This window comes from Oncorhynchus mykiss, chromosome 9, assembly GCF_057628025.1.
Source record: "Oncorhynchus mykiss isolate SJ-2025 chromosome 9, ASM5762802v1, whole genome shotgun sequence".
Lineage (NCBI taxonomy): Eukaryota > Metazoa > Chordata > Actinopteri > Salmoniformes > Salmonidae > Oncorhynchus > Oncorhynchus mykiss.
The window spans coordinates 27,181,938-27,196,004 of NC_143030.1; the positions used below are offsets into that span (position 1 = coordinate 27,181,938).

The 14,067-nt window shown below is 44.0% G+C and overlaps 1 protein-coding gene across 2 annotated transcripts; it reads right to left on the bottom strand.

Moving 5' to 3' along the window:
* Window positions 1-361: 361 nt before the first annotated feature.
* c9h4orf54 (chromosome 9 C4orf54 homolog) lies at window positions 362-13,731 on the bottom strand. 2 transcript variants are annotated; one of them, XM_021615172.3, is made up of 2 exons: window positions 6,298-13,731; window positions 362-3,180 (listed from the first exon to the last, which is right to left on the bottom strand). In XM_021615172.3, exon 1 carries the CDS (start codon window positions 11,137-11,139, stop codon window positions 6,322-6,324), a length of 4,818 nt encoding a protein of 1,605 aa, XP_021470847.2. In that variant the 5' UTR covers window positions 11,140-13,731; the 3' UTR covers window positions 362-3,180; window positions 6,298-6,321. The 2 variants fall into 2 exon arrangements, with proteins under 2 accessions (XP_021470847.2, XP_021470846.2); XM_021615171.3 differs by having other exon boundaries at window positions 3,089-3,224.
* Window positions 13,732-14,067: the final 336 nt, after the last annotated feature.

Here is a 14,067-nt window from a genome sequence, read left to right on the forward strand (position 1 = left end):
GTTGCCCATTTCCTTGATTAGTAATTGTATTTATGTGCCCTTTGTTGCCCCATTCGGGTGTCCATTATTGTTCCCATGTCCGTTGGTCGTGTGAGTACCTATGAGTCGTCTCAGCCGGTGCTACGTGTTTGGTGCGTTGTGTATTACGGGTCTCCTCCGGTGTCATTCTAGGAGGTTTACCCTCGCTCTTTTGTTTGGGTACATCCCAGTGTTTTGTATACATGTTTGTTTTTTGGGTGTATTAAAAACCCAGATGATGTATTCCTGCGCCTGTCTCTAAATCCTTTATATCAGCGTGACATCAATTCTGAGAATTGGGTACCTTTTCCACCACTGGAATAAATAAGAAAAGGAGACCAAGTTCTGGAAAAGTATTTCAAATTTATTAAACAAGTCTCAATGTACATTTGTTTGCAAAAACACATTCATTCGCAGTAGCAATATTTTTTACACCATAAAGAAGTCTGTTTCCTTCAACTGCTAGTTTTCTACACTTCCTGTGGCCAGTAGAGGCATATTCAATTTCTTTTCTGTTTCACAAAAAATCTAGATTTTCTTTTCCGTTAGGTTCATCCATATTGTCAGAGGTAAGGAGAGACCTCAATATCTAAAAGACACGTGATTTTTTTTTTCACTCGCTTTCTCTTCCTCCCTTCAACCATTATTTTTAGACTTGCTCATACCCTCACAACATTCTTTAGTCCTTCTGTCCAATATTTAGTATACACCTTTCACAATGACGCCTCAAAGATTAAACCTTTTTTTCTGCAGCAATACTCATCAAATGTAGTGGATTACAAAAATTCCATCCCTAGCCAACCCTGAAACAATCCACTGCTGCAAATATATTTTTTTTCATGAAGATCTGTATGATTGATGAAAACAGGTGAAATTATGGAAGTAAATAGTGTAAGTGTATTATCCTGCATTAAAGTAACTGTCCAGTGTTTCCAGATTTTGATGAAATATGACCAATAATTAATTACAATACGAGTTAAATAGTTTTCCATAAAATAAATGGTAATTAAGTATGTTTTCTGTGTTGGTGTGGGCGTACCCCAACAACAGAATGGTGTGGTCATATACCGCTCATTAAAAATATTAATGCGAGTAGACGGCAGATTGGCCAGCTCATCCTCCCCAGGAAGGTGACATCATCCTCCTCTTTAAAAGGTCTGTTTGAGATACAAGTTTATAGTGTTTTTTTCTCCAATTGCAGCTTTGGCCACAAATACGAGTATTGGATAAGTCAACAACAAAACATAGTCATTCAATTTGATTTTCACTAGACAGTTCCTTTAAAGGCCTGTGATTTTCTATATTTCCACACTAGGTTTTGAATAATACTGTGAAATTGTGAAAATGATGATCGTGCTCTTTTAGTGTAAGAGATGTTTGAAAAGACCGGCTGAAATGTCAGCCTGTTTTGGTGGGATGGAGTTTTGGCCTGCCTGGTGATGTCACCAGGCTGTAAATCTGTTAATAATAGACAAATAAAAAAGAGAGTTCCAAACCTCTCTGCCAATAACAGCTCGTTTTCAATTTTCCCCTCCCCACTCAGACCACTCCCAGACAGTCCTAGCAAAATTATTTATTAAGAAATTGCTCTTTGCTAAGCAGCTATTTTTGTTTATTTTTGGACCTTTAAAAATATCAAACAGCAATCCCAAAACATACTTATGAAGGGAGATGGATGGACTGGCCAGCAGTTCCGAAAGCATGTGGTTTGCTGTACACATCAATATAAAACAAATATGTTTGCACATATTGTATAGGGGGTCTGGAAAGAAAACATATTTTTTAAATACAGCGAAAGCCCCATCAACTTGTCCAAAACAGACTTCAACTCATAAATGTGAGATTACTGTATCCATGTTACTATAAAAACATCAAGAATACTTTCCACACCGCAAATCTTCAGTTGTGTTTTTATGAAACCTTATGAAATGTCTAAACATCCACCTCTTACTCACAGTGCTTGCTACCTGCATTAAGAGCACCTAAATGTGACAGGGCAAAATTGTCAACACTTAATGACATTGCAGTAATAACAATACCCAAGATAAACAGGCAACAACATACCAATTTCAGCAGAAGTATATCAAACCAAACCACATATTGCATAATGTGTATTCAAGACAAGCGCTCATTCATTTTCAATAGTAAAATAATAACAAGGTTCAGAAAGGAAATAGAATGTCCACCATAATTGTTTTTAGTGCTAATATTGTTGGCAACATATCGTTTTTTTTAACCAATTAAAACAATTCAAGATTATACTGTACTGAACTGAACTCACCAACAGGGAGAAAGCAAACAGCAGGTGGCACCGTAACAGAGAGAAGGGAGGAAGCCAAGTACAGGTTCAGATCAAGGTCAATAAAGATACAAAGAGAGATATAAGCCCTCTTCCATTCTCCTGAGGACTTAGTTCAAGTGTGCTGTCAAGCCTCATGTACTTGCTAAAGAAATAAATGGGACAACCTGCACCCTTCCGGAAGTTGTGCATTTTAGAACATAGACCTCTAGCGTGGAGAATGTGACAAAGAAAATGTGTACAACATGCTTCCCAATCCATTCCTAGGAACCTCTCAGTGAGCACTTATTTTTAGCCCAGCACTTGCACACCTAATTTAACTCCTCAACCCTTGATTTGTTGGCACAGGTGTGTTAATGCTGGGCTAGAACAAAGGGGCAGTGCTGGGGGTCCCACATGAATGGATTTGGAGCCTAATCTTATTAATAACCAATGGAGGGTGGGTTTGACAATCATGATTACTATTATTAATTCAATGTACAGATTAAAATGATTATCATGACAATGCCTGTGAGAACGATTGCATGAGGTTATATTGCATTGCATGAGTATTGCAATACCAAATCAAAATGACCCAAAATCAAACATGTAAATAAAATATACAGCACATGGTAAAAAACTACATTAACTAGTAAACATTTCTGCCAAACTCCCAAATGTAACACAGAGTTAAGAAAAGAAAGGGGGATAGAGTGGTAGCCTACTTCAGAAAGGTGAGGCAATAACAATCCTGTCGGTTGAGATGACCAAGAACCGTGATGACCATGACGACCGGCATTGATGACCATGAACCAAATAGTCCAGACAGTAGGGTTAGGGGCACTGGGGGCCCAGAACACATCAGGACACGTCAAAAGTCACTCCTATGTGGGAAACAGAACACGTCAGGGCATGTCAAAATGCACTCCTGTGTGGGAAACAGAACACAAGATAATTGGAGATTAGGATTAGGAAACTGGAAACTTGTCATGGTTCCTACATAAAATGTTAACACTTTAGTTGAAGAAAAAAAGCTACTATCTAGAACCTATAAAAGGGTTCTTCAGCTGTCCCCATAGGATAACCCTTTGAAGAACCCTTTTTGGTTCCAGGTAGAATCATTTTGGGTTCCATGTAAAACTCTTTCCACAGTGGGTTCTACATGGAACCCAAAAGGGTTTTACCTGGAACTAAAAAGAGTTCTCCTATGGGGACAGTCGAAGAACCCTTTTGGAACCCTTTTTTAAGAGTGTACCTAAAGAATCATGCTTATTTACTGCTACAAATTAATGTGGCATGTATGGAAATAAATATCCTTCAAATAAAGTATTCTCCCCCCAAAAAACAATGAACTGCAGGAATTACAACATAACATTTTTCTGCAATTAACATTAATAGTCCTTGTATTATAACCATAACCAAGGGGTATGTGGACACCTGCTCGTCGAACATCTAATTCCAAAATCATGGGCATTAATATGGAGATGGTCCCTCCTTCGCTGCTATAACAGCCTCCTCTCTGCTGGGAAGGCTTTCCACTAGATGTTGGAACATTGCTGTGGGAACTTGCTTCCATTCAGTTACAAGATAATTAGTGAGGTCGGGCACTGATGTTGGGTGATTAGACCTGGCTCGCAGTCAGCTTTCCAATTCATCGCAAAGGTGTTCGGTGGTGTTGAGGTCATGGCTCTGTGCAGGCCAGTCAAGTTGTTCCACACCGATCTCGACAATTTCTGTATGGACCTCACTTTGTGCACGGGGGCATTTCATGCTAAAACAGGAAAGGGCCTTCCACAAACTGTTGCCACAAAGTTGGAATCACAGAATCGCCTAGAATGTCATTGTATGCTGTAGCGTTAAGATTTCCCTTCATTGGAACTAAGGGGCCCGAACCATGAAAAACAGCCCCAGACCATTTTTCCTCCTCCACAAAACTTTACATTTAGCACTATGCATTGGGACAGGTAGCGTTTTCCTGGCATCCGCCAAACCCAGATTCGTCAGTCGGACTGCCAGATGATGAAGAGTGGTTCATCACTCCAGAGAAGGCTTTTCCACTTCTCCAGAGTCCAATGGCGGCGAGCTGTACACCACGTCCGTCGACACTTGTCATTGCGCATGGTGATCTTAGGCTTGTGTGCGGCTGCTCGGCCATGGAAACCCATTTCATGAAGCTCCCGAAGAACAGTTATTGTGCTGGCGTTGCTTCCAGAGGCAGTTTGAAACTCGGTAGTGAGTGTTGCAACCAAGGACAGACGATTTTTACCTGCTTCAGCATTCGGCAGTCCCATTCTGTGAGCTTGTGTGGCCTACCACTTCGCGTCTGTGCCGTTGTTGCTCCAATAAGTTTCCACTTCACTTTACAAACAGCACTTACAGTTGATTGGGCCAGCTCTAGCAGGGCAGAAATTTGATGAACTGACTTGTTGGAACGGTGGCATCCTATGACGGTGCCACGTTAAAAATCACTGAGCTTTTCAGTACGGCCAGTCTACTGCCAATGTTTGTCTATGGAGATTGCATGGCGGTGTGCTCGATTTTATACACCTGTCAGCAATGGGTGTGGCTGAAATAGCCGAATCCCCTAATATGAAAGGGTGTCCACACACCTTTGGCCATGTAGTGTACTTGGTATAAAACTTTTTAGTTGGGTAGGGGAAGTCCCAATCTAATTGTCTGCTGTGCTTGCGTCCCTGCTGGTACTGTATGTGCCCATGATTTGTTTATGTAATGGCTGAGTGCCGGAGATGATGGTCCACTTCTCACTTTTTCCCTTCTGCGTGACTGTGTCCTATAAAAAGGTTGACGCCGTTGCAGCCCTGCGTTGCCACAGCCAAGAGCCTTGATTTCCAGCAGCAGCTGGCCTACCCCTGTATCAGCACAACAAGTGCCTTGCATCGCACTGACCTTTCCCTCCCTCCCCCGGCCCCCTAGCTATGCTGGCCTGGCCACGCCTCTTCCCCTTCCCCAGCAAACAACAACCAATGCCCCTCTGGGCCAGCCCAGGTCTCCTATCCCTGATATTATCCTCGATAGCTTTAATATGACACATAATTATGTTACTGGAAGCAGCTAGTATACTTTGAGATGTGGGTAAACAGTGTTTCTTAACTCCGTCCCTTGAACATCCCACTCCCAAGGTTGCACATGTTCCAGCCAAGTTCAAGCACACCTGATTCAACATATAAAGGGCCTGGTGTTGAGTTCAGCGGTTGAATCAGGCATGCTTGAGCAGGGCTAGCATACAAGTGTGCAACCTAGGACTGGAGTTGAGAAACACTGCAAGAGGCATGTCTGCAGGTGAAATGGGCTTGCCTTAGCCGAATAGAACTGTATCCTTCATCCCAAACAGCATGCTTCAAAATAGCAGGTGGTTAATGTCACTTGTTTTAAACTGAGCTGTTTTGATACCAGGTCTGGAAAGAGGTTAAAGTTCAGAAGGTTGTGCATGTTAGAGTTGCGTTACTCAGGTGTGGGTTACCACCTTTTTATTCCCTTTACTGGAATAAATAACTGTTGCAGAATGCCATGGTTCGTACAAGACGTCTCGGCCTAGACACATATTTTTGTAGTTAAGAAGATGGAGTATTTTTGTAGTTAAGAAGATGGAGTATTTTTGTAGTTAAGAAGATGGAGTATTTTTGTAGTTAAGAAGATGGAGTATTTTTGTAGTTAAGATGTTCTTCTATTCTATGATCCTGACTTATTCATTTGAAACAGCATTATTATGTTTTTTGGGACTGAAATGTCACCCATCAATCCTCCCTTAAAATAGCCTAAGACTTGACACCAACAATCACCTGGAACAATATCCATAGATGTTTTACTCCATTATAGTGTAGGGAAAGATACATTGGTGTGCAAGTGATTAAGATTGTCAATTATACTGTCATAATTAGGATGTAAATTACGCTGATTAGTGAGAATAAAGAAATATAACAAGGGCTGCCTGTCTTAATGCAACCATACTATATGATAGAGAACTCAAAAAAATCACTTACGTATCATGTGACAGGTCCTGCCGTTTACCTGTGCTCCACCACAAAGCTCATGGTGGTCCCATCGAAAGAGGGCGGGGCGATGATGCGTGGTCCCTGCTGGGAGGTGAAGCCCTGGACCCCCGGCCTGCCCTGCTGCTGGACGTGGCCCATACTGGAGCCTCCAGCCAAGGGAGACTTCCCAGACCCTGTGGCCATGTAGTAAGGACTCTCCATGTCCATGTAGTCTGGCTGGGAGGAACTGCCTTTGTTTCCGGAGTCTTCCTGCTCCAACGGCATGGAGAGCTGCGACTGCATTCTAGTGGGGATCAGGGTAGGCGTGCTGGGCATGGCGGGTATGAAGCCTGGGTAGATCATGTAGGTGGGGCCATAGGAGCCGGGACTCAGGGCTAAAGGTGAGATGGGCATGGGCATGGGCATGGGCGGCATTTGGGGCATGGACATGGACATGGGAGACATGGGCTGCTGGGACATGGGCACGTCCACATACTGGCCCGTCTCGGGGTCGAAGAGGCGGCGGGTGGCCTGCTGGACGGGGGTGTCCACCAGGTAGTAGTTCCCTGTACTGGGGTCAAAGAGCATCTTTCTCTGGGTGCGCTGGTAGTGGTCGATCTGGGGGATGGCTTGTGGGGACATGGTTGGGGAAAAGCAGTACATCTGTGGTTGGGTGGACGCCATGCTCTGAGCCATGGGCATGTGGTAGATGGTGGCAGTTGGCGTGTCCTGGGCTCTCGTCTCCATGACGATGGTGGAGCGTTTCTGTGGGGAAAGTCGGGTCTCTTCCTGCCTCCTGGTGCCGCAATAACCGGGTGGGCTGGCCATCTGGGTCTTGGCGCCAGTGGCGGGGAAGGTGTAAATTGCTGTCTTCTCGCATCCACCGCCAGCGGAAACAGCGGTTTGCTTGGCGCTGGTGGCATGAGACTTGCCGGGGATGGTGAGATAGTTTTCTTGCTCGACTGAAGCTCTGCTGAACTGGAAGGGCATGTCTGCCTTCATACTGTTGGCCGTCTCCCTCTGTCTCTCTCTCTGTCTCTCCTCTGCCTTTCTGAGCTGCTGGGAGATTTTCACTGACACCGGAAGTTTAGGAGACACTGGGCTGAAGCCTTTGCAGTAAGGTGATTGTGATACAGCATGTGGCTGTGATGATGCCTTGTTATTGTTATTTGTGGGGGGTTTTCCTGAAGCCATGGAGCTGACATTAAACACATTATTGGTACCCATTGGTGTTCCACCTAGCTGAGCCAGGGATTTGGGCACATCCTGGCTGATGGGAATGTAAAAAGTCTTCAGGGGTTCTTTCTCCTCTCGTTTGGGTGGTGTCTTTTCGCAAACGGGCAAAGCGGTCATAGCAGGCAGGGATTTGTCAGAGTTAAGGTATGAGTCTCTCCGGATGAGCTTGTCCATGTTAAATGTTGGCACGGTCATGGCATTGGCCACATTCACTCCCTCCTCCTCTGGCCCATGCTCCTCGCTGGATATGAGAGAGAGCAGATGACTGTCTGATAATATGGAGTGTGGCTCTGATTTCCTCTTCCACTCATTTCTATCAAAAACATACAACTGCTCCATGGTTTTGACTGCAGCCTGTAATTTCTCGAAGGCACCCACGTTGGACATTTTACACTCGGGTTTTGTCTTGTCACCGATGTCAGGTGTTTTATCCTGTCTTCTAGAAGCTGATCTGGTTTCAATTACAAGTCCAATGGGGCCTTCAGAAGAATCACCTTTCAGTTGTTTTGTATTGTATAATGGCGCTCTCCATGTCGGTTGGTGGAAGTCGCTTTTGGTGCCCTCTTGCTGGGGTGATGACCTGTCAACTTCAAATAAATCCTCGTTGAGTCTAGGTTTAGAATACCCAATTAGATTTCCAGATTGCTTCCCATTCCCATTGGTATTGGTATTCACAGACTGACACTTTATTACTATGGGGGAAAGCGACGCAGGGTTTCGATAAGACCCCTGTTTGAAAAGCTTTTGATCTGAGTTAAGGTCGCCGGCGGTGGCGTTATTATCCAACGACACAAAGTGATAAGAACTTTTAACCAATTTACGCACGTCTCTAACTTGGTGTATAGGTGTTTGCAGCTTGCCCCTGTGGTCTCGTATGTCTCTGACCGTGAAGTGTGGTACTTTTTCGGAGGACTCACCCTTCAACGCTGCGGCGAGCGCCTGACATCTGGTCTCGTCGCCTGCCTTTTTCAGGTTGACTGAGTTGCAGCCTATATTGGAAGGCACCAGCTTTGCAACGTTGAACGGGTCGCTTTTGTTTTCTTTTACACTCCGTAAACTGATTTTAATTTCGGGTGATTTGGATGTTACCACACTCCTCGGACCAGCGACGTATTGGGTGTTGTTGGCGCGTAATTTCATACCTCCTCCCTCTCCTTGATCCGCGGCAGCGCGGGTCGAATAATTCATAGTCGGCAGCTGCTTTGAAACTTCTCTCTCATTGGACAGTTGTTGGATACTTGGCACAAACAAATGTAACATTTTGGTTAGCTCACTGTTGCCTGAATCGGTGTACAAGTCCGTTTCCCCCTGGTTGTCGTTGGACGAAGACGGTTTCCCCTCCGGAGTTTTATCGTTTATATGTTCCTTTTGAAACTCTAGCTCACCGTCCCTCCAGGATCTGAATGCGCTATTTTGGCTGCGTAGCAGTGTGTTGTTGGCCACTTCGAATGCTCCTTTTTTAGTATCGAATCCTACTTCATTTGTCGACGCTAAATTCGTTTCTGGTGCAAGAGTTAAAGTGTCTTGTCTCCGACATTCGTCCTTGGCATCGCACGAGCTAGTGTCCACTAAGTCCCCTAGTTCATCGACACAAACAATAGTTAAGTCAGAACTCGCCTCTGAGTATTTCGGGCTTTGCCTTTGGAAATCCTTGGACTCTTTCGGTGTAGCCCTCTCCCTCTCCATGTGCGCAATTTCAGGCTCTTGTTGGAGAAGGCAGTGAGATGGAGCGTGATAGGACTCGCGTATCTCCCCCCTCTCCATTTTGCGCTCCTGCTCAAACTGCATTTTCTTAGAAATTACATTTTTAAGAAGGCTCGAGGCGAATATTGCTTTCTTGTGTGTGCCTTCCATGGTTTCCCCTGCATTACAGGGTTGCTTGCTGGCCTCATTCCCCTGGCCGCTTGGCAAGGTGCTGGTAACTTCATCTGTGGAACGTGATCCTGTTACGTTTTGTGCAAATTTCGAGCGCCTTTCACTCCCAGGCAGTCCTGATTTGACATTACAACGAATATTTAATGTTTCTGTGAGCGTGATAACTCCACCGTGCCCCGTCCCAAATTTTCCCATAAGCTCAAGTTTCTTTGCTGCAGAAGATGCGTTATAGGGACCAGAAAGAGCACCATTCAATGCAAAGAGCTTGTTCGGGGGCGGTTTTGTACTAGCCAATGCCAAACCCTTATATCCTTTATTGTCTTTATTCTTAGCAATTTCAGAGGATGACGTGGAACTTTTATGAGACCCTGTGTTTGGTTCGCGTCCCTGAGACATGTTCATGTTGCCATATTTAAGGTCAACAAAAGTTGACCACCTGTTCAACCCCAGCTCGGAGGCGGAGGACTCGCTGGAGGTACTGAAATTGATGGCATCAAAATATGGGTATGCTAAACTCTTGAACGCTCTGGCAGTCAAATTGCGCACTTCCTTATCCGCATCGTCAAGTTCACTGACGGCGCTGGACGCACCGCTGGAATAGTCGTTAACATCTTTGCCTTTTAAATTCTTGCCAAAGTGCAAGCGTCCGGGGGCGGCTATGAAACACTTAGCGCTATCACAGACATTCTCCGTATTTGCATCACCAGCTCCTCTAAAAACGTAGCGACTCATGTCTCCGGCGTGCTTGGCATGATAAGTAATATTTTCATTTTCTTGGACGTTGCTAGGCTCATTTATAGCTCGAGAAGTCGTTTTGATTGACAGGTGGATCTGTCCTATAACATTATTTTGGTTCTTTGACAGACTTTCATCTGAGATGGCGCACTTGTCCCTGTCCCCGAGATCACTTTCCAGCTTAGTGCTGACTGCCGCACCGCTATTAGCCTGACCCTGATTGCTTTTCACCCTCTTCTCTCTTCCTGCCATCGTTCCATCGCCGTCAAAAGCAGCATAATCTACGAAAGAGTAGATCTGGTTATCATCCCACTCCTGTCCGATATCATTATCGACATCGTGATCTGAAAGCTCGGAGAGCTGGATCTCGTGCGTGGTTATGTAATGAGGCTCATCCTCCACGGTACTGCAAGGCACGCAATCTTCACAATCACCGGTCAGCACCAAGCTCACATCATCATCCGATTCACTTTGCCCGCTTAACATGTCAGTGTATTGTAAATCTTCATTGTCAATTGGCATATTTTCTGCATCCTCAAACGCGTCCTTTTCCGGTGTCCACTCCGCGGTGACCTCCCTATTACCAACGTATCTAGGGGATTCGGGAGAGTCCATCATGATTTCATTCAGGTTAGGAACCTCGGAGAAGCAGACAGTTCCAAGAAACCCTGATAGATAGCCCTTGGCACACTCCTTTGTGTTAATATCCTCCTTTAATTTGTCGCCGTTGATATGACCAGTCACATTACTCATCAGGTCTCCGTCTCCAGAAGTTTTCTCTTCTGCTCTCGAGCCACCGTTGCCCTCGTCAATCGCCATTTGGCTCCCCTCACCGGTGACAGTGTTGGTGTCGTCTGTATCTATGTCAAGTAAATCATTCAATTCGACGCACTTCGATTCGTCTTGCGTCCCAGTGGTATCCGTGATATCTGGCATGCACTTTTTTAACACGACGGTGGACTTTGGGTAAGTTCGATTTTTGTCGGACGCGTCCATTGTTTCCATTGCATTATGCACGCCTTTTATGCTGTCTATTTTACATTTGGCATAAGATAGAAAAGAAACAATAGAGGTAGAGGTCCCCAGGATTCCCTACTTCACTCCCTGATATCCAGAGAATCAACCACAGGATCCTAGTGGAGGTATTGCTGTGCGCGGCGCCTCTGGCCAACAGTGGCACTCCGGACTGTCACTTCGGATGCCATTGGACACGCCGGCACTACAGACATTCCATACTGGAAGCATAAAGCATCTAAAATGATTAGCTATTTCTGAACCGGTGCGCGCTTCCACAGGCGTGAACAAAATTAACACATTAAGCTATAGGCCTACTGTATAATGGATATTTTTAGTTGCTCCAACTCCAAGTCTGAACTTGGAGATGAACAGAATAGGCATTGTGTGATGGGACGGACCCGTTGCAAATAGTCGTAACAATACACAAATATAGAAATATTGACGAGATGTTAAAACGGCTATTTTTAACCTCGGTTATGTGCAGCGTGTTTTGTTTCACACCGGAGACAAGGCTGTCTCACAGACATACCACCCAAGTGCAAACAACCCACTGGGCACAGGCGTCAATTCAACGTCTATTCCATCTTGGTTCAACGTAATTGAAATTACGTGGAAACAACGTTGATTCAACCAGTGTGTGCCCAGTGGGAATGACTGGGAGGGATTTAGAACTTAATGTAAATGCTTGTAAACGCCTAAGTGTATTATCACACTTTTATGCACGGCATTTTAAGCCACATGATAATTATTTTAAGACTAAAAGGGAGATGCGTGTCACTGGGTGGGAATAGGATAGTCACGTTGTAAGCGTTGCTTGAAGGCATGTGCCAATAGGACAGTAATGTTTTGCTGATACGCACAGGCAATGGTGAATATGCACGGTTGCATCTCAATGAACCTACTCAATTGTTTTATTCTCTACTTCCAGTATCAATGAATAGTTATTTGTGTTGAAAAATAATTACATTGCTTAGGCTAATGACAGTCATTACAGACCATATATTAAATCATGAAATTAACACTCAATATCGTATTTTTTTTTATTTTGTACACAAATGTCTCTTGACATGTAATATGTATCAAACTAAGACTAGATTTTAAGATAGTGATTTTCAGTATAACACATTTTTTTTGCTGTGTTCTGCTCAAAAGTGGCCGATTCAGAACCATTTCAGCGCCGGACAGCTCCTGAGGACCGCCTCCGTAAATTCAATTTGCTAAGCATACAGTCACCTGCAAACATATTGGCACCCTTCATAAAGATGAGCAAAAAAGACTGTATAAAATAAATAATTCAAATACTGAGCTATATTGTATGCAAAAAAAGGGAAATTATTTTATTTTATACTAGCACAATTGCTCAGAGAAATTGATTTAGTTTAACAAGTAATACAAATAAATACAACAAATATAGGTGTCAATATTATTGGCAGCTCTGTTTTCAAAAGTCTAGCAACCTGGTACTTGGTACATTTCATGATGCCGTTGACCTTAACAAGGGCCCCAGGACCAGTGGAAGCAAAATAGACAAAGAGCTCTATTTCCATGTCATCTGACTATAGCACTGCCTGGAGTTTGCTAAACAGCATTGGCACTTGGATTTGAACTGGTGCTATGATCAGATGACATGAAAATACAGTTCTCTGGCCACGCACACCAGTGGTGGGTTTGGTGTCAAAAAGTGAGGAATATGCAGAAAAGTACCATATACCTACTGTAAAATATGGTGGATCTGTTTATTTTTTATTTTTTTACCCTATTTTCTCCCCAATTTTGTGGTATCCATTCGGGAGTGGCGAAGGTCGAGAGCCGTCCGTCCTCCAAAACACAACCCAACCAAGCCACACTGCTTCTTGACGCAATGCCCACTTAACCCAGAAGCCAGCCGCACCAATGTGTCAGAGGAAACACCGTACACCTGGCGACCATGTCAGCGTGCACTGCGCCCGCCCCACCACAGGAGTCCCTAGTGCATGATGGGACAAGGACATCGCTGCCGGCCAAACCCTCCCCTGGCCCGGACGACGCTGGGCCAATTGTGTGCGAGCCCCGTGGGGTCTCCCGCTCGCGGCCGGCTGCGACAGAGCCTGGAATCTCTAGCTGCGATGCAGTGCCTTAGACCACTGCGCCACTCTGTAGGCCCATGGTGGATCTTTGATGTTATGGGACTATTTTGCTCTCATATAATTTATATTATTATAATATATTTTTTGTAGTATCATATATAATTGCTGTCACATTTTATTGCAGCAATGAGATTTAAAAACATTACTAGTACATTGTGTTATTACATTACCTGGAAACATAAAGAGAGCATTTGGGGAATGTTCTGGGGTGATTGTTACTGATGCTGTGAACACATTTAATTGAACATTAGGAGAACATTCCAAGGATATTTCAAATATTTTCCCAAAAAATAAACACATTTTGTTGTCAAAAACATTCTTTGAATGTTTGGGATGTTATCATCCTTATGTTAGATAAAACCACAACTATAACTTATTGCGAATGTTAGCCAATGTCCTGGGAATGTTCCTGGTTTGCAAGAGTTTTTTTCAGCAAGTGAAATAAAGATAGTAGCAACTGTTTTGATGACAAAGACTTTACTGTTCGACTACCGACATACAGTGCCTTGCGAAAGTATTCGGCCCCCTTGAACTTTGCGACCTTTTGCCACATTTCAGGCTTCAAACATAAAGATATAAAACTGTATTTTTTTGTGAAGAATCAACAACAAGTGGGACACAATCATGAAGTGGAACGACATTTATTGGATATTTCAAACTTCTTTAACAAATCAAAAACTGAAAAATTGGGCGTGCAAAATTATTCAGCCCCTTTACTTTCAGTGCAGCAAACTCTCTCCAGAAGTTCAGTGAGGATCTCTGAATGATCCAATGTTGACCTAAATGACTA

What these genes read in the sequence shown, in the direction of transcription:
- c9h4orf54 (XM_021615172.3), bottom strand. Translation starts at nt 11,139, where the DNA reads ATGGAAACAATGGACGCGTCCGACAAAAATCGAACTTACCCAAAGTCC.